Source organism: Mandrillus leucophaeus, unplaced genomic scaffold (assembly GCF_000951045.1).
Source record: "Mandrillus leucophaeus isolate KB7577 unplaced genomic scaffold, Mleu.le_1.0 Scaffold661, whole genome shotgun sequence".
NCBI lineage: Eukaryota > Metazoa > Chordata > Mammalia > Primates > Cercopithecidae > Mandrillus > Mandrillus leucophaeus.
Genome location: NW_012107153.1, coordinates 1818668 through 1840686, shown reverse-complemented (window position 1 = coordinate 1840686; position 22019 = coordinate 1818668). Strand labels below are relative to the sequence as shown.

General features: G+C 36.8%; 1 protein-coding gene across 2 annotated transcripts in view; it reads left to right on the top strand.

Moving 5' to 3' along the window:
- TENM1 (teneurin transmembrane protein 1) overlaps nucleotides 1-22019 on the top strand; it is a 274157-nt gene that overhangs the window by 100853 nt on the left and 151285 nt on the right. For both annotated transcript variants that reach the window (XM_012001514.1, XM_012001513.1), the window contains exons 9-10: nucleotides 897-1113; nucleotides 17954-18073. In XM_012001514.1, coding sequence (XP_011856904.1) covers nucleotides 897-1113; nucleotides 17954-18073 — 337 coding nt within the window. The remainder of the gene's footprint in view (nucleotides 1-896; nucleotides 1114-17953; nucleotides 18074-22019) is intronic.

Here is a 22019-nt window from a genome sequence, read left to right as displayed (position 1 = left end):
ATCATTTCTCTACCAAAGAACAAAACCTTTGTATTTTTTTTTTTTTTTTTTTTTTTTTTGTGGTACAGCAGTGGATTCAGCAGTCTACAGCAAATGGTGAAGGGCCAGAAAATGAAACAGAGAAAGTCATCGCATTCATATATGTCAGGTTTAATAGTAATTGCGTCAAAAAACTGCTATTAGGCATGTTAACTCTAGTTCCTTCTATAAATTCCTTTAAAAACTGGTTCTGCAACTTTAGTATGCTTCAGAATCACCCAGATTAAGTACGCATAATCCTGGTCTGTAAAAATTCTGAGTCAGTAGTTGGAGCTCAAGAATATGCGTATTTTATAAGCTCCCTAGGTAATTGACAACACATTTGAAAATCATTGCTCTAAATACCTTTTTTCACCATGAGAATCCCAACCTCTATTTTGAGCATTACCAGTAGACGACAATATTGGGAGGATTTTTTTAAAAATACAAATTCAGGTAGCAAGTACTTGTTAATTGTGTGCTCATAGATGTGCTAGGTGTGCTTACAAGAAATCATGGCATTGTGAAAGAATGGTCTCACTGAGGAAGAAGAAATTTCTAAACAGTGATATCTAACAGAATTGTTTACCCAAACTCTAAACAATAACTATATAAACTATATTCTCCAGATGATAAATGCGGTAGAATTCAGGAAAGAAAGATTTATGAACGAAATAGTTTGAATTTCTGTGGGGTGCCATGTGAACTCAGAGTGAGTGATAATTCATGAAAAATGTGAATTTAACAAGTTCTGAACTCAAAATAAGGTTGATTATCTTTGACTATATTTTAGATTTTTCTCCATTTATGTATATTTTAAACTATATTGTTTCTCTTGAAGCTAAATAATCAATACTGATTTTGGGTTTTATTTCCAGATGGTTTAACTGACTGTGTGGATCCTGATTGCTGTCAACAAAGCAACTGTTATGTGAGTCCTCTCTGCCAGGGCTCACCAGATCCTCTTGACCTCATTCAGCAAAGCCAACCTCTCTTCTCTCAGCACACTTCAAGACTTTTCTTTGATCGAATCAAATTCCTCATTGGCAAGGACAGTACTCATGTCATTCCACCTGAGGTGTCATTTGACAGCAGGTACATATATATTTATTTTATTCCTTAATGAACAATGGTCATGTTTTTCCTTAACTATGAAAGGAAAATATCTTCTAAAGATCAGGTTACTTGCCATTCCACATAATCCACATTAATTTCTTTTTCAGGACTTCTCTGGAAAGCCAAAACCCTTACTGATTAAGGAAAAAACTCGTTTCTAGAGATTCTGTATCATAAAATTATGTGTGTATGTTTGTGTATGTATATTTATAATATGACTTTTAATAACAAAAACAGGAGGGAAGTATAATTTGCAAATTTATTGTTTAGCTTCTGGATTGATTCCTTGAAAAAATCTTGAATTTCAAAAACTAAATTTTAAGTTTTATTTCATGATGGAAAATGTTTCCATAGGAAAGGGTTGAATAAGTTTGACATCCTAGTGTGAAATGCAAGACTCGTGAAAAATCTGTCTCCCAGGAAAGTTCAAATGCATGAATTGTCACTTAGGACCTCAGACCAAAGCCCAACCCATAAGGCAAAGAAATATTTAAAAATAAACTTACTTATATGAAGTATAATAACATGAATTTGCTCATTGTTATTCTTCATCTTCAGCGATGATATATTTTACTAATTAGCATTAGAGGTAAGTCACTAAAGTCAACATTTCCAGACACAAAAATGTTCTCCTGTATTCATTCCACAAGTCGATATTTTACTGGCCTTGTAGACTATTGCAAATAGGAATTGTTAAGAAACATGGAAAGTATTTGTCCAGGAGCTCCTGTCTACAGCCCACTCCCTCAGTTGAAGCCTGGTGGGAGTTATCATTCCCCAAGAATAACTTGGTCAAGAGTTTATATTGGTATCAGTGACAATCTAAGAAAATTACAACTCCATCTTGACCTATACACAGTAGAAAAGGGGAAAAATAAGATGTGCATGGAAATTTCAAACTCTCAACTCCCTTCCCTTCAGTTGTATACTAGCACTGTTATTAAAACTCAAAAGTTTTCAATTTTTTTTTATTGTGTAGTTCTGACTTTTTAGGTCTCTGACAGAACCCAAAATCCAAATGCCAATGAATCACAAGAAAGGGCTTTTCTGCCAGGGGATCTAGTCAAAGTTTTCCTTCTTTCAAGAGATTCAGTCATCTCCATTTTGAAGTACTTCTTCCAGTTTCAATAACAACTCTGCAGTGACTTTCAGATGGGGTATAGTCAAAGTAATTATTTAGATAGTCGAGACTTATTTTTTATACACCAGAGGAACAAAAAGAACAAAAGGCAGCCGTCATCCCTATTTTCCTACTTAAGGTAGAGGTAAGACATCAACTCTGTAGCTTTCTTCACTCAGAGAAAAGTTGATCCAAAAAAATGAAATGAAGTGAAAGAAATAACCTCCATGACATGGAGATGTGTTAAATGACTCACTAAACTCAAATAAGGGGAGAACGTCAGGACCTGAGAAAGACAAGAGACAAGTCATTGTGACCCAGAGCAGAGCATGTGAGCAATAAACTTATAAAAGTGAGGACAAACTTAAACCCCTGCGGTTCAGCTTCATGCATCAGCAGCACTTGCCAGCCACTCAGAGTGAACAATTACTTGTGGTGGTTAATGCCCTTCTCCTCATCCTGGTTTGATTGAGTTTTCCTCATTCTTTTGTAAAATGCTCCAAGTTATCATTTGGCTCTGCAAGTCACATTTAAATTCAGAACGATGGGTCTCCTTCATCCAGGGGTCTCAGCTATTACAGATATATCCATTCTATCAGAAAAGGCAAAGGCCTTTCGCAAGGAAAGTAGCTGAGGACAAACAATCTATTTCCTCTAAAAAATCAACACATGCATTTTTATTTGGGATATCTTTGGGCAAAATAAGTCCAACTCTGATCACATGTATGTAAATCATAATAGCTACAGTCTCTTACGTCTATATAGTACTTTTTAGTTTACAAAGCAAACAAACATACATTATGTCATTTTATCCTTACATTATCCCTGAAAATTAGATACTTGTATTAGGTGCATTTTATATATAAGGAAACTGAGGTTCAGAGAGATTAAATAACTTGCCCCAAATCACACATGCAGCAAGCTTGCATTGTAGCAACTCTTGTAACCTTTTCATTACGCCACAGCTGCCCCATTTCAATGTGTCCTTAAAGAAACCTGGTGATGTGAACCAAATTTATACTAGGTAAATGGTATTTGGGTCAACACGAGAAACTTAGAAACCAGATGACACTTTAAAAATCCAGTTCAATTTAATACATTTCAGTGACATCATTTACAAACTTCAAATCAGTGCTAATGAACTTTTTCTTTGTAGATCACAATTGAATGACTCATGAAATGGACGTTTTGCTACATGTAAATTATCCTTGAGCATTTGTTATGTCAAAGATCTCATGCTAAACTTTTACATGTGTTATTTAATCCTCATGAAAATTCTATATGGTAGGTACTATTACTATCTCCATTTGTCAGGTGAGGAAATAAGAACAGAGATGTCAAGTAAATGACTTGTTCAGGGTCACAATTAATGAGTGTCAGTCAGAATTTGAACCCAGAATTTGAACTGGTGCTGACAGCCAGTCTCTAAACCACTATGCTGGGCCATTTTGGCTACTTAGAAAGCTGGACTATCTGACTCTGAAATACTTACGGGTCTTATACATCTCAGACTGTAGGATTGCTCTCAGACAGATCTGGGACACTTATGTGCCATAATCAGGTGAACAAACCACTTTGCTTTCTAGTTTTTGCTGCGTAATTGAGAGATAGCTGGGTAGGCGGGTGAAGAAATTATTTTGAAGGGGTTCATTTGCCTAACAGCAAAATGCCACCCACACAGCTGATTTGCTGCTGAGTGTTGCTACCATCAGAAACCTTTGGAGCTAAAGATGGTGGCATACAGGTGACTAAGTGTTGCAAAACACTGTTTATCCTTGTACATCCAAGGGAGACTAGACCTTCTTATTTTGAGTTAGCTGCACCCACATGTGAAAGCCCATGGAATATGTATGTTCTGTGCCCTGTGATGGTGTAACAACCATGTGAATGTGCAACCTGCCCATGGTGAAGATCTTGGTCAAACTCAACTGAGTTACCATTTTTTTCCTAAATGCAATTTATACCCTGTAGCTCCAGTTTCTTTGTTTTCTTCAATCTACTCCAAACATGACTACAAAGTAAACCACATACTCTACGAGCCCTGTATGACATTACTTTTTAATAATGTAAATAGGTGAACAGAAGCATTATTGATCTTCAGTGTCTAAGCATTTAATCACTATTAATAATGTAAAAGGTTTTTATAAATATGTAAAAATAGGAGTACATTAAACTAAATGACAGCAGTAATTTGCAAAGCCAGACATTTCACTCGCCATCACTAATGGAGAAATGCATTTTAAAAAAAAAACAAAATCCTACCAGGGTTAGTGCAGTGGCCAACAGCAAGATCTGGCCAAACTCATTTGTCTGTTTTGTAACCATGAGAGGCTGACCCTCACATCAATCCCTGTCAGGTGTCTATATCAGAGGTTGCTTAAAATCAGCCCACAGATGTATTTTGTCTGTCCTGACATTTAGAAATTAGGAGATCCAACATAAAAATCAGAATATCTTCCTTCTCTAGAAAATTTGGACAGCTTGGGATGCATGGGCATGGCATTGGTAGTCTGACGCTAAGGGCCAGCTGCCCCTCTGGATGGGACATGGCAGCCTTTCTAGCTCACCACTTACTTGACTCACATCCTTCACTTTCAATGTCATGCCTGGCCTTGCTGGCATTTGAGTTTGTGATTTCTGGTCTACACAGTTTCTGTAGCTTTCCAAGGAAAGATCTTAAGTGTTTGTTTTTCTTTCTGATCTTTTTCCCTGAGAACCTTTAAATACCCAACATTATCATTTCACTTAATTTTTGAACTTTTATTATATTGGTTTAAAAAGGGAAAAAAGATGATTGAACATGATCTAGAAATCACATTAATGGAACAATATTTCTCCCCTTAGTTCACTGGAGTACCTTTGCATATCTCATGAATAAGTTGGTATACACTCTGCCTCACACCTTAGGCTAATACACTCCTCTGGGCCAGTGGATCTTAACCTATTATGTCTTACATCCCACCCATTATATCAGATAATCCAGGTCCCACCAAAGTAGGAAAAAAGTCCACGTTTTATGAAAAGAATGTGTATGTTTGCAGGAATTTGATTATTATGTCTATAACTTAGAGTAAATTTTAAGAACAGCTTAAAGATCTAAAATCTTGCAACAGCCCTGCTGAATCAACCTGTTCTGCCCATTCTGGTGGAATGCCTACCCTTATTGAAAATTTCTACAATTAGGACCAAATTTAGTACAGCACTAAGCACATAATAGCAATGTTAACAAGCAAAAAAAAAAAAAAAAAATGAAACAAGATGATAGGTTTCTTCTAGCTTTCTTTGGTATTGCTGCATTTCAGTTTCTTGTTTCACACTAGGATATATAATATTAACTTTGAATTGTCATCATTTCTAAATCTTAAGTACTGTAAAGACAAAGACCAAGTCTGATTTGTTCTCTTCTTGTTTTGAATATCTACTGCTATGTAGCAAATTATTCCAAGTAATGGATTAAAACAATTTAGTATTATCCTATTTCATGATTCCATGGGTCAGACATTCAGATAGGGCATGGCTGGCATGGCTTATTTCTGCTCCATGATGTTGGAAGCCTCAGCTGGGATGACTCAAATAGCTGAGGGTTGGAACAGCTGGACAGCAGCTGGGAATCCTTCTCTCTACAGGCAACCTCTCTATTTGACTAGTTGGGCCTCCTACTGGCATGATAGCTAGCCTTACGTTTGTCAGAGCTCTTATATGATAGCCTAGGGCTCCAAGAGTGAGTGTTCCAAGAGACAGGAAATGGAAAATGCCAGTCTTTTAAGACCTGGGTCCAGAAATTGTCACAGTGTCACTTGTGTCATACACAGTTGGTCAAAGCAGTCACAGAGCTTGCCTAGAGTCAAGGGGAAGGACATAGATCCCACCTCTTGATGAGAGCAGTATCAAATAAGTTTTGGCCACCTTTAATCTATGACACCACTGTATCCCCAGTCCTAACACAGTATCTGGCATGAAGTTGGTGAAAAACAAGTGAGTAAGTGAGTAGCTTAGTTATGATTTTGAAGTGTGAGTGCTCTGTATTAGGTCATTCTTGCATTTCTATAAAGAAATACTGGACACTGGGTAATTTATAAAGAAAAGAGGTTTAATTGACTCACAGTCCTGCAGGCTTTGCAGGAAGCATGATGCTGGCATCTGCTCAGCTTCTGGTGATGCCTCAGGAAGCTTTCAATCATGGTAGAAGGTGACAGGGCAACAGGCATGTCACATGGTGAAAGCAGGAGCAAGAAGGAGAGAAGGAGGTGACAAACACTTTTAAACAGCCAGATCTCATGAGAACTCACTCACTATTGTGATGACAGCACCAAGAGGTGGTGCTAAACCATTCACGAGAAATCCATCCCCATGATCCAATCACCTCTACCAGGCCCCACCTCCAATATTGAGGATTATAATTGAACGTGAAATTTGGACAGGGACAAACATACAAACTATATCATGCTCTCCTCATATTTGCTCTTGAAAAACTCATTTTGGTTGCCTAGAACACACAAGTGATATTAGGACCTTAAATAATCCAATTCTCAAATGTAGAACCAGCCTAAAGGTAAGACTACAGTTCTCCAAATAGCAAAGAAACAAAATTCATAAAAGATATAGTGATAATATAACAATAGCAAAGTAATTATTCTTTTTTAAAACTTGTGATGTATTCCATCACTGTCACAACCTGCCAATAATTGGCATCATTTATGATTTTGTGTATGCATCAATAATTTTAGATCATCAAAAGTTAGTGCTAAGAAAAAAGTTGGGTGTAAGGAGCAATATCAGGAAGTCAGCAGGAAGACTGCTGCTAACTGGCTCACTTGGGTAGGCATCATTATTCTGTCTCACGAGAAAACCAAAGAGAAGTACCCTAAAACAAGCTGAAGTACTACAAATGCCTTGAACATGGAATTTTTGGCAAACTCTTTATTTACCTAAGCCTTCATCCTCCTTTACTATACCCTACTCAGTAATAAATTCTTGATTCTTGTTCCCGATTAGTCATGATACCTGGTGATAGCCATAATTACTCATCATAACTTGTTTAATATAACATGCTTTCTGCCCTTAGTTGAGCTGGGAATTTATACCATTTGAGATTCTGTGAATGGCAAAACAAATTATTGACCCAAAACTGAGATCAAGGGAAGGTTACAAGAACATGGTCATTGCTGCAGAAGCTGCTGATCTCTAATAAAGACTGAGACTTAAAAATAACCATAATTGACAGATACTAATTACTGTTTTATGTATTTATTTTATTACAATATTAGTATTTCCAGAAAAACTGAGGACTTTATGACCTCAGAGAGAGATATAAGTGATACCAGATTCCTCTGCCATTCTTAATGTAATACCCTACTATCAATTCATTTTTCAACACTGATGAAGGATATGCATTCACTCATTCATTCAACAATATTTATTGAGTACTCACTCTATTCCAGAAACTGTGCAGATGGAGATATACAAAAGAAACACAGTCCCCTTATTCACAGAGTTTACATTCTAGTGGCAGAAGTGGTCAAAACATCAAGTAAATACATAAATAATTAAAATAATTATGAATTACAGTAAGCCTATGGATCATGGAACATCAGGTTTCTAAGGGAGCTTGGAGTTCATCAACTCAGGAATCCAAATTCAACTGTCTTGATGGGGAAGACAGGTAACCCTGTAAGACAAGAAATATTCTGGCAAATTAGACAAAGTCATTAAACAGTAATAGAAGTGAAACTGACCTGGAAGTTTTCAGCAATAATCCAGAGATGGGACTAATTGGCTCAGGTGAGCATGAAGAGCTGCTAAAATTGACACACACGGGAGACTATTGATGACTTGCAAGAAAAATACAAAGCTTATTTGGACAGTGAACAGCTTAACTATATGCAAACAGTTTCATCCTTTGACATTTGGGGCTATAAATAATTTTCTCTACAATTTAAAATGTGTGTACCAAACATAAATTCCAGGAAGAAAAAAGAAACAGTCATCCAAAAGACATCCCATTTAGCACAATGAAAAAAAATCCCCATTAACCACACTTTGGAGTCATTTAAAACAATAGATCCTACAGTTTCTTTCAAGATAATCCATATTGGGGGAAGATTAATCATTTCACTCTTTAAATGTATGAACATTATAATGTTTACTTGGTTCATTTCTTCATTTAGTGATATGTACTGTTCTAGGCTCTGGGTTATAGTGGACAAAATCTCTTCCCCATACAGTCTAGTGCGGGAGGCAAACAATGAAAAAAGTGAACGTCGGGAAGGTATAAATACTGTCAACTGAGATAATGGTTAGGGACAGAGAAGGACCATTTTACACAGAGTGGCCCGGGGACACCTCTCTGAGGAGGTGACACTAGAGCAGAACCCTGAATAGCATTCATCTGTACATTAGATGATGTTGGTATAAATGTTTCTTGCCACCTGGACCCCCATGCAATAGATTTTAACACAAACTGGAGCCTGCTGTTGACTTTTAGGGGCCCGTTGAATCAAAATTCTGTGACATAATGTGCAATGGAAAAGTAAAACAAACCTTTGTCAAGGAATTACTGCATATTGGTTACTAGGTTTTACTGATAAATGGATGGGGTGCCTGCCCTCCAGGAGTACATTGAGAAAATTTGAATACCTCAGACAAACTGAATAGGACCTGGCAAGAGAAATCAGTCACAGCCTTAGACCATTTACTCATGCATGACAGAAAAAAGTAGCAGATCTTCATCAATTAGTGTTAATCCTAGAATAAATGAAATATTGAGAAACCACTTACTGATTTGGAATTATTTTTAAAAAGATAAGCCAAGCCTATGTTTTAAAATATTTAAAAGGAAATATAGTGCTATTACAGTATTCAAGCATTCACAGAATTAACATGTGCAGTTTTGTCTATCTATGAGTAACCCCAGAAGGTCCACAACATAAACATTTGTAATTTCACTGAGGTACAAATTTGAATCCATATGCCTTGTGTTTAGCTTTTTCATGAATCTATTTGTTAAAGACCTCTAAGTCTACTTGCTAATGGCAGATTTTTGTGTATTTTTAATCTAGGAATATTAAAAACATTATACCAAGTACACAACTAGAGGTTGATAAAAATATACAATGCAACAATTGCTGAATAAATTGAATAGACCAAGAATTGGATAAGCTCTTTATAGAGCATCGAAATCCTCAAATCTACCTTCTGTTCACCTTCCTTTCTAAAGGAAGGCACTGCAGATGACCTGCTCACATTTGGAAAAAGAATTCCAGTGTGTTTTGGATGGGCCATAGTTACTTGGTATTCTGTTTGTCTGTCCATGTTGCTTTTCCTGAGCAATCTCCTTTGCTTATCACCTCTGAAGTTGCTGTCCTAATTGGGAAGTAAGGTTGTTGCTACTTGCTAATAAAGCACTTTGATCTTCAGGTGAAAGGTGTTACTGAAGATGGGATATCTTGATTTTCAGATTATATATACTGTCTAATGCTAAAATTCAGAAAACACACGTTCAAGACACATTTAAAAAATTACAAAGTGCAGAAGGTTCCCAGATTTATGGTGCTGACTGTCTCCTGAAATCAGCAGTCAACACTTAAAGGTACCAAAAAGAAACAATGTGAGACTTTCACTTCTTTGCAAACGCTCTTGGGCAAAGAATCAAAAATCAGAACACAGATCTTCAAAAGGCTGTTTCAACTGATTGTTTATGATACTTTGAAACTCAGTTGTTCTGAGATACTTAATAATACCAGTAGCTACCTACAACTTATCTCAGCATGAATAGGTATTTTCTAGTATTTTAAATATCCTACTTGCTGCTCCATTAGGATCTAAAGTTAAAAGGCTCAAATCCTTATTACCTACTACTCAGTCATACTATTTGCTTGTAATGACTCTCTAGCTGGTTCTGTCATCTCATTTTGTCCCTGGAGAGGACAAAGTGAACGCAAGTTTGGGAAGAAAGAACAAATGACATGCTGTAGCTCATCTCTCCACTACACACCCTCCACATAGGAAGTGCTCAGCAGTTGGTACATTTCTCCAGGTAACGATAATTCTGTAGCTAGCACCATCTTTGTAGGTGATCACTTTCTTTTCATTTGTAGCCATATTGTTTATATCTTGACTCTGAAAGATCTGCAATACAGCTCAGGCTCTTTGGAGGCCAGGTCAAGAGATCTCCACCCCTCCACCACTTATGAGCTGCATTAACTTAAGCGCAAAACTTTTAACTTCTCTGAGTCCGTTTCTTCATTTTTTAAATGGGCCTAATAGCTTTACCTACTCAGGGTTATGTGGACATTAAATGAAATAAGGTAAGGAAAGTATCTGGCATAGTACCTGATTCATAGTATAATAAATATTTTATTTATACAACATATATATCTAATAATTATCAGGGTACATAACAATAGAATTTGTAAGGCCTAGTTCAAAAAGTGATCATTTTACTGGATAATTTTACTGTGATGACATATTCGTGAGGTAACTGGGGAGAGGTCAGGGAAGAAAGATCATTCCCACTCTACATAAAGAGGAAACAGAGCTGAGAGTTAATTCTCTTTCTTAGGAGAAGTCACAATGGTGGTTACTAGCAAGCCAGAGCTAGAACACAGCTGTGGCTAGAGCAAGGACACACTTTTTCCTCTGTGGAGGAAAGAGTAATATATGCCCAGGAGATGGCCAACAAGAAGGATCTGTCCTATATTTAATGACTATCCATTAGTCGAAAGGCAGATTCAGAGAAGTGACAAGAGAGGTTAATGAGGTTAACAAAACCCTATAAGGCTGATTGCAAAGATAAAACATTGGAGTCATGTGTAGAACAAGCAAAAAACAAACCAAAAATTTTAAAGGAAAAACTAACTTCAGACTATTCAAGAGTTGCAAGGGCTTACAGGACAAATATTTCAGGATTCAAATTCTGGACGAAAATAATCATGTGTCTAAATGAAGCAAACTGGCACTTACGCAGTCCTGAAAATGTGACTGTGTCGTCAGTTTTCTTATTGCTTCAAAACACTTGATCTTTTTCCCATTACTTTGGGGATCTCAAGCCTCCAAAGCAGCCTACTTTTGACAAGCAATTACCAGGGCAGATGGGAAAATAGCCACCCTACCTCAGGGTGAGTGCCCCCATTTTGTTTTACTTGAAACATCACTAGCCATGAGGAAAATAATTCTGCTTAAAAAGCTATCTGCATTTTCAATAGCACCACCTTTCCCAGAGTCCTAGAATGTTCATGGCTAATGCTCCCAGCTGCTTTTAATGCTACCCACTTGGTAGGCATTTGGGGTATTTATTTGGGGCAGTGACCAACTGAGTAGGATTAAATCAACCCACCATATTAAAATAAAAACTAATGAGGAGATAGTATTGGGTTTGCATATGAACATTCACTGCATCTGAATTTTCAGAACATGGAAACAGGTTTATGCTATAACATTAAGTGTTTTCATAGTGCTGTGCCAGGTTAGATAACATATATCAAAAGTAGCATGTGTTGTAAGGAAACCCCCAAAATATCTGGATATTAGAAGTCCCAAATGCATTTAAATTATAAAATAGCAAATAGTAATTATATAATAATATATAAAAGAAGAATGGGGTTAGTGTGCATAAATTAACCATTTGAAGACTATTCATTTCATCTTCCCGATCACAATAGATACTGTTTAATTCCCTAAAATAGTCAAGTATCAAACAAAACACTCCTGATGAGAATGTCATAATGCTCAATCCAGAGTGCTGGCTTCTAGTAAATAAAGTGTAAGTCATCTGTCACACAGGAATCTCAACGTAGTCACTGAAGCCCTTGCTTGAAGCAGTGCCATGAGCATAGGTTGCAAGGATCTTACAACTGTATTTTTAAATATTTGAGTTGAAATTCTATGAACCTGTCTTGAGCATGTGCTGTATACATCAGGCACTGAGAAGGACACAGAGAAGAAAATCACACAGTTTTTGCCCTGGCTATCTAATAAAAAGACAGACAGATCTATAACTGTCATCCAAGACTAGTTATGATAAGTGCAATAACACAACTATGAGCATTGTATAATGAGAATAATGAGGATGGAGGAGAAATGGACACTTATTTGGGATAAATAAATTGGACTAAAACATATTTCCATTTTATAATCTCTGAATTTGAAGACCCTGTAGTTCATCTTGTAGTGCAGCCACCCCTTTGTCATGACAGTTTCAACATGACTCCCCAAATTACAGTTGTTGCAAACCCTTTTCCAGGAAGAGTTAAAATTCATGCCTGACAAATTTTATAAGTGTAAGATTGTGAACCAGTGGTTGATTTGCCTGCCTTTTTATGGTTTATACCTTCTGCCTCCCTCTCTAGGAGTTCATATGCCTTAATTGGCTGAGTATGTTATGGCCTTGCTTTTCCTAAAGCAGCAGTTCTCAAAGGTTTGTCTTGTTAGGTAAATTCTATGACCCAACACCAGACCTTCTAAATCAGAAACTCTGAGGATACAACCCAGCAATCTGTGTTTTAAAAAGACTTTCCAGTGATTCTCGTGGACAATCAAGTTTGAGAATCACTGATCTATAAGAGAGAGAGATTGTCATACAGGACTGAGGACCAACACCACAATCCCAAAATTACATTCTAAAGAGAAGCCCCTTTATTCACTATGTGATGGCAGTGGTAACAGGAATATCACAAACCCTTTGTCCTAACTATTCAGAGGTATTTGCATTTCAACAGAGACCCCAGTAGCTATAGTTGTCAGGGGAATCCTCCAGTCACATCTCATATGCGACAAATTTCTATCCCTTGGAGACTTGAGCCAACTGACAATTCAGAAAGGAATTTACAAGGCAGAATTCAAACACTAGTGAGCAGAGGATTCATATAGCCTCTCTCAGCCCAGTCCTTCTCAATGCTACCTTTTGACCAGAGCTGTCAGCTGTAGAAAGGATTTCATCTGTTCCTATGGGAAAAAAAACCTAACCTGCTCACCTGCTGCTAGATCCCCTGCTGGCTAGGTCCTTGATTTTGAATGTTACCCTTCAAAGGCTGCTTATGCTCATGTTAGCAACAAAAGCAAATTGCTATAACTTTTCTAGCCCTGAGTCTCAGTTTTCTTTCAAAAGACATTAATCAGAAATACAATGTAGTAAATTGCATCTTCTTTCAGCAATTTAGTTTTCAGCCTTGTTTTTCAAACCAACTATTGTGCTTGAGGTTAATGTTGTTGCCTGAGGTGTTAAGCGAATATCAGAGATTTGACATGGAAGACAAAAGACAACAAATAAGGGAAGAGGAGAATGGAACCAAGAGTTGATTGAAGGCTAGGGATAATTTGACTATTCCATGAAAATAACAAATACAGAATGAATTAGACCTTTTGCATCAGAACAGTCTAACAAGCAGCTTGTTAGTTAAATAAGGCTCTCAGTAAAGTGTATTCTGATTTGCATTTCCCAAGATGCTTTGTTCTTCAGACCAAGCTCCAAACACCTAGAGGATTCAGCATTTAGTTAAAGTGGAGAAGCAATTCCTTTGGGATTGCTGCTTTAGCATAGTGACAGCAGGTAGACAGCTTGGCAGCAGCCTGTATTCTCTAGAGAACAGGAAAAAAGACACTTGTGGGGGGTGATATTCCCCATGCATGTTTTTAAGTCACATTGGACATGCCCATCTAAGTTCAAGTTATCTTGCTCTAACCAACAACAGCAGGGAGAAGTTCTTGTTTTCAAAGGTTCAACCAAGCAAAGCATCCATCCCATCCATGTCTGTGAATCAAAGGAGAGCCCAAGCAAAAACAAAAATATGCAGTGCCTGCCATTGAGCATACACAAGAACATGCATATACACACACAAAACCAACACAAAAGACAGTTATGCTGGGCACATAACTGCTGTACACATAGCAGGGTCAGCCGCATGACAGTCCAGACAGTAGCTTCTATCCTCTTGCTTGAAAGATTTAGAAGAGTTCTATATATTATTGAACTGAAAATGTTTCAGAAAAAGACAGATTTTTAAGGACCAGAACTCAGGTTGAGGGTAGTTTTGATGTGGCAAAAATTCAAGAGCTCAAAATGCTTCCTTGAGGCAGACCAAGTACAGGCCAAGTAGGACTGACTAATTTCAATGGTGATTTGAGCAAGCCAGGGACTCTCTGGAAGAGGAAACAGGGAGGCACCATAATGGGAATAAGGAAAACCGCAGAAAGCAGGACTGTGGTAATATCAAAGGCAGACCCTTACCATACATACCTCACTACTCAGGTAGGATCTAACTTTGGAAAAAAAAATGAACTATACAGGCTGCCTTAGATATAAGAAGCATAATCAAAATAGTTTATATAAATAGGGGAGAAGGAACTATATTTTAGTGGCTGTGGGGAATCAGGAAAAACAAACCAGATATAAGGCTACCATCCACAATTATTAAGAAAATAGAATTTAGAATCTGGGAGTGCACAAAATGGCAGTTGAGCTGAACAAAGTGGCACAATATGCCATACTTCCAAAGAATATATATGAAGGCTCCCTAATGGCCATTTGAAGCTGATGTAGCCTGCCTGGGAAAGCAAGTACGCTCAAGAGCTTTCTTTTTGAAATGGAGACTTTGCCTAAGAAGTATATTTTTCCTAAATTTCTGCATGCAGTGTCAGTCAAGATTACTGAAAATTAAAAAGAATACTTTAATACTGTCCTGAAATTTAGACAATTTAAACTGACACTGGATGACTGATATTGTTCAAAGATTACAGTAAGTACTAGTAATCCAGGAATAAAAAGACCTAAGAGTTATTCTCGTGAAAAATGGATGACATGGAGTGTGTAAATAATGGGAGCAAATGCAGCAAGATACAGGGAATCTTAGAACATTTAAAGTCTAATACATTACAAAGGGAGTTCAATTCTGATAAATGTAGAATAATAAGTTTTATGGGGCTTTATCATATGCTGCAAGTTTGTGTGGATCATAAAATATGAGGAATAAGAAAGTAGGGGAGTTGAAAGACAAGTCTGTGAGCATTATTTATGAGTGATGAAGAGTGAAATGAATGAAAAGAAGAACAGGTAGACAATGTCTTGAATAATGATGACTTTGATGAGTCGTTATCACACAAATCTGTGTGCTTCATAAAACATGAGGAATATTAAGAAGCAGAAGAGTCAAAAGACAAGTCTACTTAGAGTGAGATACAGAGTGAAGAAAGAGAGGAATACAAGGGAAATGCACAGAATAATGATAACTTTTATGAGACTTTCACTCACCAGCTTGGATCCTTCATAAATATAAGCCGTATAGAAAATAAAAGAACAGCAGAAAGAAGAGACAGGTCTGTGTGTGTCATAAAATATGAAAAAAATAATGCCAACTAAGCTTGACAAAATAAAAACAAAAATAATTGAGCCTAGTAGAGTTGTGGAAAGACACAATGTCTAGATTAATGTGAGCAAATAAAAAGAGTGAGTTTGGAATTGTCTTGCCAATAGGGAATCAGCAAGCACCTAGGTAGGTGTTATTGTTGTAAAGGCCACCTTTTTAACTGGTGCAGGCTTGATAAGGTAATAACTAACCCCCACCATACTCGCAAAGCAGCTAACAGCATTGAGAGCTCAGGAGACAATGCTTAACTAATTTTTAAATTGTTTAGCATCGCTATAGTCTCTTCACAACCCCCCTGGAACCAATCCATACGTCATTTGCAGGAGATTTTCTCAGCTTGTTTCCATTCAATCTACACCCACCTTGTCAAAAGTTGTTCTGTAAATACATCTAAAAGGTTACTGTATAAAATCAGAGATGTCCTTTTATTTTCATTTCTTGTTACATTGGACTTAGAACCTGGGACCAGATCTGTCAGAATTAGTTCAAAATCCAGAACTCAATGACTTCAAATGACTTCTCTATTAGAACAAATGGGATTTCAAAATGATTCAGAAATTGGGACAATCAAACATGGCAAAGTAAGTGCCAATATGCCATTTGCATGCCACTCAGAACCATGATTTACATAATTCATAAAATGGACAGCTCACTGGAGAAAACCACTGATCTATGTCACAGAGCTACAAATGTTGATCTGAGAGTTCAGAAAATACACAAGCACTAATAGCAACAATTATACTCGCTTACCTTTGCATAATACTTAATGGCTTGTAATTTTTGTTGGGGAAGGCCTTACATAGAAGAGGATAAATCCTATTAGCATAACTTATAACCAATTCCTCTGATTGCAACAGAATTTAGTAGTGAGGTTTATTGGCTAAACATATACAACCAACTTTGGCTGGTTGAATAAGCTACCATTTATAGCTTATTCAAAGGGTTTTACTTTTTCTCAAATGATGTTTGTGGCCATGAGCCTTTACATCCTTCCCTTTACATCCTTCCCTTTACTTTCTGATTCTGTTAAAAGAATGTATAACTCCAGGATGAAATGATTAGGATTACTCTGAAAAGTCATGTTTGTCTGAATAACATGACCCCCTTTAATCCAAGATTGAGCTGCCCTGGATACCCAGAATCCCACTTGGTTGCAAAAAAAAAAAAAAAAAAAAAAAAAAGGTGGCATTGATGCCCTAGGAAAAATCACTGACCTTGCTCAACCTTCCTCAACCCTGCCAGCTCCAGCTATAAAATTCATGTCCAAGAGCTCAGAGCTGCCAAGACTAGGATCAAACTCTGGTGAAAAAACTGTCCCTTCCTCCCCAAATAACAGCAGACCAGTGAAAAAAATCTTTGCTTGGGATTTGTCCCGGGGCACTCTTCTTAACCGCCAGCCTCCTGAAATTTGTTACAGCTTGTCAGCCAGGCTAGTGCTGAAAGTCTTGTACATTTTAGTGGACTATGTCCCTGAAAGAGAGCCCTATTTAGGGACTAGTTTAATGGAATTCCATTTTTCAGTAGGGGATGAGACTCATTTGTTTAAAGGGAAAGTGCCTTGAAATATTTTATTTAAATTAGGCAAGAAAAGCAGTATACCACTGTCAGGGATCATGTCTGTTTTGCAGACTTTAACTTAAAGTGTGCTCAACTAAATTTGTTTGTTTGGTTGGCTGGTTGTTTTACCAGAAAAAGACACTTTGGCAGTGTATATCAGGAGGCTTAAAAATATTCATACTATAAATGTAAATGCATAGAAAATGAACACACAAACTAATAGTGCTGATTACCTCTGATGAGAACACCAAGAAGTAGGAAAAAGGCGGTCAACAGGGATTTTAGTCTTATCTTACAATATAATTATGTATTAACTAATGTAATTAACTTTAATTTTGATAAGAGAAAAGTATCATTCCACAACTAGGACTCTCTCCCAAGGAAATAATAAGAAACTTAAGTCAGAAAAAAATTAAGAAACAACAAAATGTCCAAAAATCAGGGGTAGGTTAAGCAAGTTACAGGATACTAATTTAAGGGTGTATTATATAATAACAAAATGATATATTAAGGAATTTCCAAATACATTGGACAATATTAATAATATGCTTTTAACCTTAAAATATCTGGATTCCAAACCATACTTAGTATGATTCTAATTTTGAGAGGAAAAAAAAAAAAAAAACAACAACTCCTCCCCAGAATGTTATTAGTAGTTTTCTATTGGTTGGTGAAATTATTGTTTTATTTGTTATACTTGACTGTTTTCCAAAGGTTCTACAACTTGACTTCTAGAATCTAGTCTCAACATGCTTTTCTGTTTGCCTTTGGTCTTGTGTTGCAGGCGTGCCTGTGTGATTCGAGGCCAAGTGGTGGCCGTAGATGGAACTCCTCTAGTGGGAGTGAATGTCAGTTTCTTGCACCACAGTGATTATGGGTTTACCATCAGCCGACAAGATGGAAGGTATGTCAGTATTGTTTCTGATCATTGTGGGGGCCAATTACTGACTTCTAGCCAGGGGTAAAACCAGGGCTCAGATGACACAGTGATGGTAAGCCCATCTTTCTTCAAGTTATATCTCAAAAAGTCATTGGTGATATTTATTTCCTCTATTTCCTAATTAATTCAAACTGAATTCCTCTTCTAATCCTTCTCAAGTCTTCTTGAAACCCAGGCCATGTGAAAAGTTTTCTATCCTTTATCTAATTCCATCTATAAATCCAACTTTAAAGTTCAGTGACATTATGCGAATGACAAATAAGGAACTATGGAACACATAGGCTATTTTTCCATAGTAATCCCCAAATATTTCAGAAATGAATGCATCCAAAATATTTCTTTCAAAAGTACAGAATTTAACCATATTAATGGAGAAGCTTTAAAAATGTGTCCTCCCTAGGATGCCTTTTTGACTATTGGCTGCAACTGATGGACAAGCTTGGCCAGCCTATTTAATTATAGTGATTTATCCTGAAGCACCAACCACCAGGCTGCTCTCTAAGGGCTTCTCAAGGTTCTCTAACATCTGAGAAGCAAGACTTTGAAGTAAATAAAACCTTCTCATCCTGGAAAAGGATTTGCTCACAACAACATTTTTGTTGCTGTCATTTAGACACACATTGATTCAGAGTATTTGAGTTAATAGGCCCATGTGTCCAGCTTAAAGGTACCTATTTATGACTCTCAGGGACACTGTAATAATGGCTTTGAGGTGCCCTAGTCTCTAGGTGACTACCCTTTAAATGTCCTACTCATATCAAGCCACTTCAATAATCACATGCAAAAAAAAAAAGACCTATTGGCTTGGAGCTTTATCAAACTGTGAGAAACTATCTCATTTCAAGAACCTACAATCAAACCTTATTAGTCCTAGCCACTTCAGAAATGTTAATTGTTCAACTTGGGCTGTGCTGGATTTATTTTTTCAAGATCCTGTCAAGAAAGTACTTATTAAAAAAATTATTTTAAAAAGATGATAAGAAAGAGTTTTAGCCTACTTAAGACAATAAACAGTTCTTAAGGACTTTAGTAAATTATATAAATTATTTATTTATAAATTATATTGCTTATTACTAACCATCTCTTCATTATAACAAGCTCAGCAGAACTACTTTGGTAGCACACACATATATGTACATATATATGCATATATATATATATATATATAACTTCATTTCCTTTCAAATATTCTATAATCAGAGTTCTCTATTAATTCAAATGGGTCTTTCTCCCAATTAGATTGAATAATGGAATTTTGGTAGTGCACTCACCAGTAACTGGTGCTTAAAACTAGCCTCACCCTTGCTAACATCTTCAACCATATGCCATAAATTAAGAAATGAGTTATGTCTCTAAATAGAATATATCCTCTGAGCCATTTGATTTTGACTTCTCATAGAGGCCTGATAAACCCTCATTTTTTTAGCTTACATACAAAGGTTTCGGTGAATTATTTGATATTCGCACAAGAACCTAAAAGAATCTTGATACCTAAAGATTCTAAAAATGTTAGTGTCCAGTTTAGAGGGAACATTAAAGAGGGTAATCTTTGTTGTTACTTTTGTGTCTTTAGTTTTAAGGGAAATGCCCCAAGACCGTCCTCTGCTGAACTCACAGTGAGAACTGAGTTTATGTAGATGACAGATACTAGTCAGAATCCTCTCTAGCAATAACTCTCCTCAGGCTCCATAAAGGTGTAAGCATTCAAAATATGGTCCCCAAATGCCAACCAGACTGTTCCACTGTCATTTCTTGGACATAAAGTGACAGTGTGATGAGAGTTTCCATTTATATGTCTCTGTTTGTTGCTACCTCAGTTTGAGTAAGTACATTTCAAAAGTAGAAAATCGTAAGAAAAATATACCTGAGGTCAAAAGAGTATAGAAAGGCTGAGATTAGTATCTAGATACCTAGTAGACAGAGTGTGATATGAGAGTTGCTGATAGGATCCTCCATGTCCAAATCTCAATCCCTCCAGTTGGCCACAGTGCTTATAATTCTCACCAATGGTATCACTGCTTTGGGTGAAGCTATCAGCTCTCTCAAAGTCCCCATTGAATGCAAATGTCATGTGGAATGTAGAACTATTTACCCCCATTATCAATTACTTGCAAAAGTAAACTGACAAGTTTCCCTAAAGAACCAGGAAAGGTCTAGATCATGGGACCAAAGTAATTTATTCAAAGCAGAAGGAAGGATGGTGGTGAAAGACTGAGCCCTTTAAAAGTATGAAGAGATTAGATACTCACATAGAGAAGGGCCTACTTAGCAGAAAAGAAAAAAGCCTATTCTAAAGGAAAGGTGAATGTTTATGAGTGTCTACTGTATGTCAGACACTTTCATGAATGTCTCTGTTTTCATGCTCACAACAACTATCTGAGGTAAATATCATTATTATCACCCTCCCCATTTGTTGTATAAGAAAACTTACCCAGATAATAAGATAGAGTTCAAGATTTAAACCGAAGTAATCTTGCTCTTTTCTTCTATGATTTACCACCTTCAACTTAGATATATAACCAGTACTCAGTAAAGTGTTAAAAGAGAACTATTTGTAAATAGTTCAGCTACTGATAAGCAAAGCAGGTGAAGTGACGACATTCTTAGAAGGTTCTTGAGAAGCATTAATGGTCTCCAGAACTTTGTTCTGAAGACTAGAAGATGAAGAGAGGCTTCCCTTTGATTCTCCTCAAGGCAAAAGTTTGTTCATTTATGGATACTATGAAGCAGAGAGAGATAAACAATTTGCATAGGTGTCAATAGCCTTCCATCTGTAGATAGGACTGGTTGGGCTTATGTGTTGACAACAATCTCCAAACAAATAAATCCTCTCCCTTGGGTCTTTTATATCCACTCTCATATGACTTAATAACCTGTTCTTAATGGTCCATACAAATGGAGGTGTTTTGTGGTGAGAGAAATCCCAAAGAAGCAATCATTCAGAGAGCATTCTATTTGGCATTGGAAATGGTTTAGATGGATCTCTGGCCACAGTTCCACCTTCCATCTCCATGTCAATTAATGAGTCAGCCAGGCAGTGTTTACTGTGTATAACTGCGAGGTGGAAAGATGAGAAGCGTATCAGTCAGGGCTTTCCAGGGAAACAAAATATGACATAGATATATCGATATTATTGTATTGAGAGAGTGATTTATTCCAAGGAATTTGCTTATAAGATTGTGGGGATTGGCAAGTCTGAAATCTGTCAGGCAGGCTAGAAGACTGGAAACTCTCAGGAAAGAGATGCAGTGGTCTTAAGGCAGAATTTCTTCTTCCTCACAGAAACAGTTTTGCCCACCCACATTATCAAGGACCATCTCCTTTACTTAAATTCAACTGATTATAGACATTAACCACATCTCTAAAAGACCTCCACAGCAATACCTAGATTGATGTTTCATTAAATAACACAGAACTATAACCTAGCCAAGTAGAGATATAAAATGAACCACCATAAGAAGCCTAAAGGAAGTTCCAAGGAGACCCTAAAATCAGTATCTGCTCATGGAGATAATCAAAAGCTGGCCTATAGTTCACTTGAACTACAAAAAAAGGAAAACATATGGCAAATGCAGTAGGACAATGGATCTGATTTGAGAAGAAAGGTAACAGTTGTTGAGTTCCTACTATATTCTTGACCCTTAATTCTTTATCTCATTTATTCATTTACAATAGCAGCTAAGAGATAGATTATAGAGGCTTCATTTTACTAGTGAAAAAACTGCATCTCAGGAAGGTTAAATAACTAGCCCAAAGACACAAAGTTAACAGGGCAGAGCTGGGATTCAAACCCAGATATATGTGAAACCAAACCCACATTCTTTCTACAAAACAAGATGCCTGGCCTGTCTGCGTAATCTTTCTAGAAGGACTGAATAAAAGATTTTTTAAAAAAGAGAGATAATAGGCC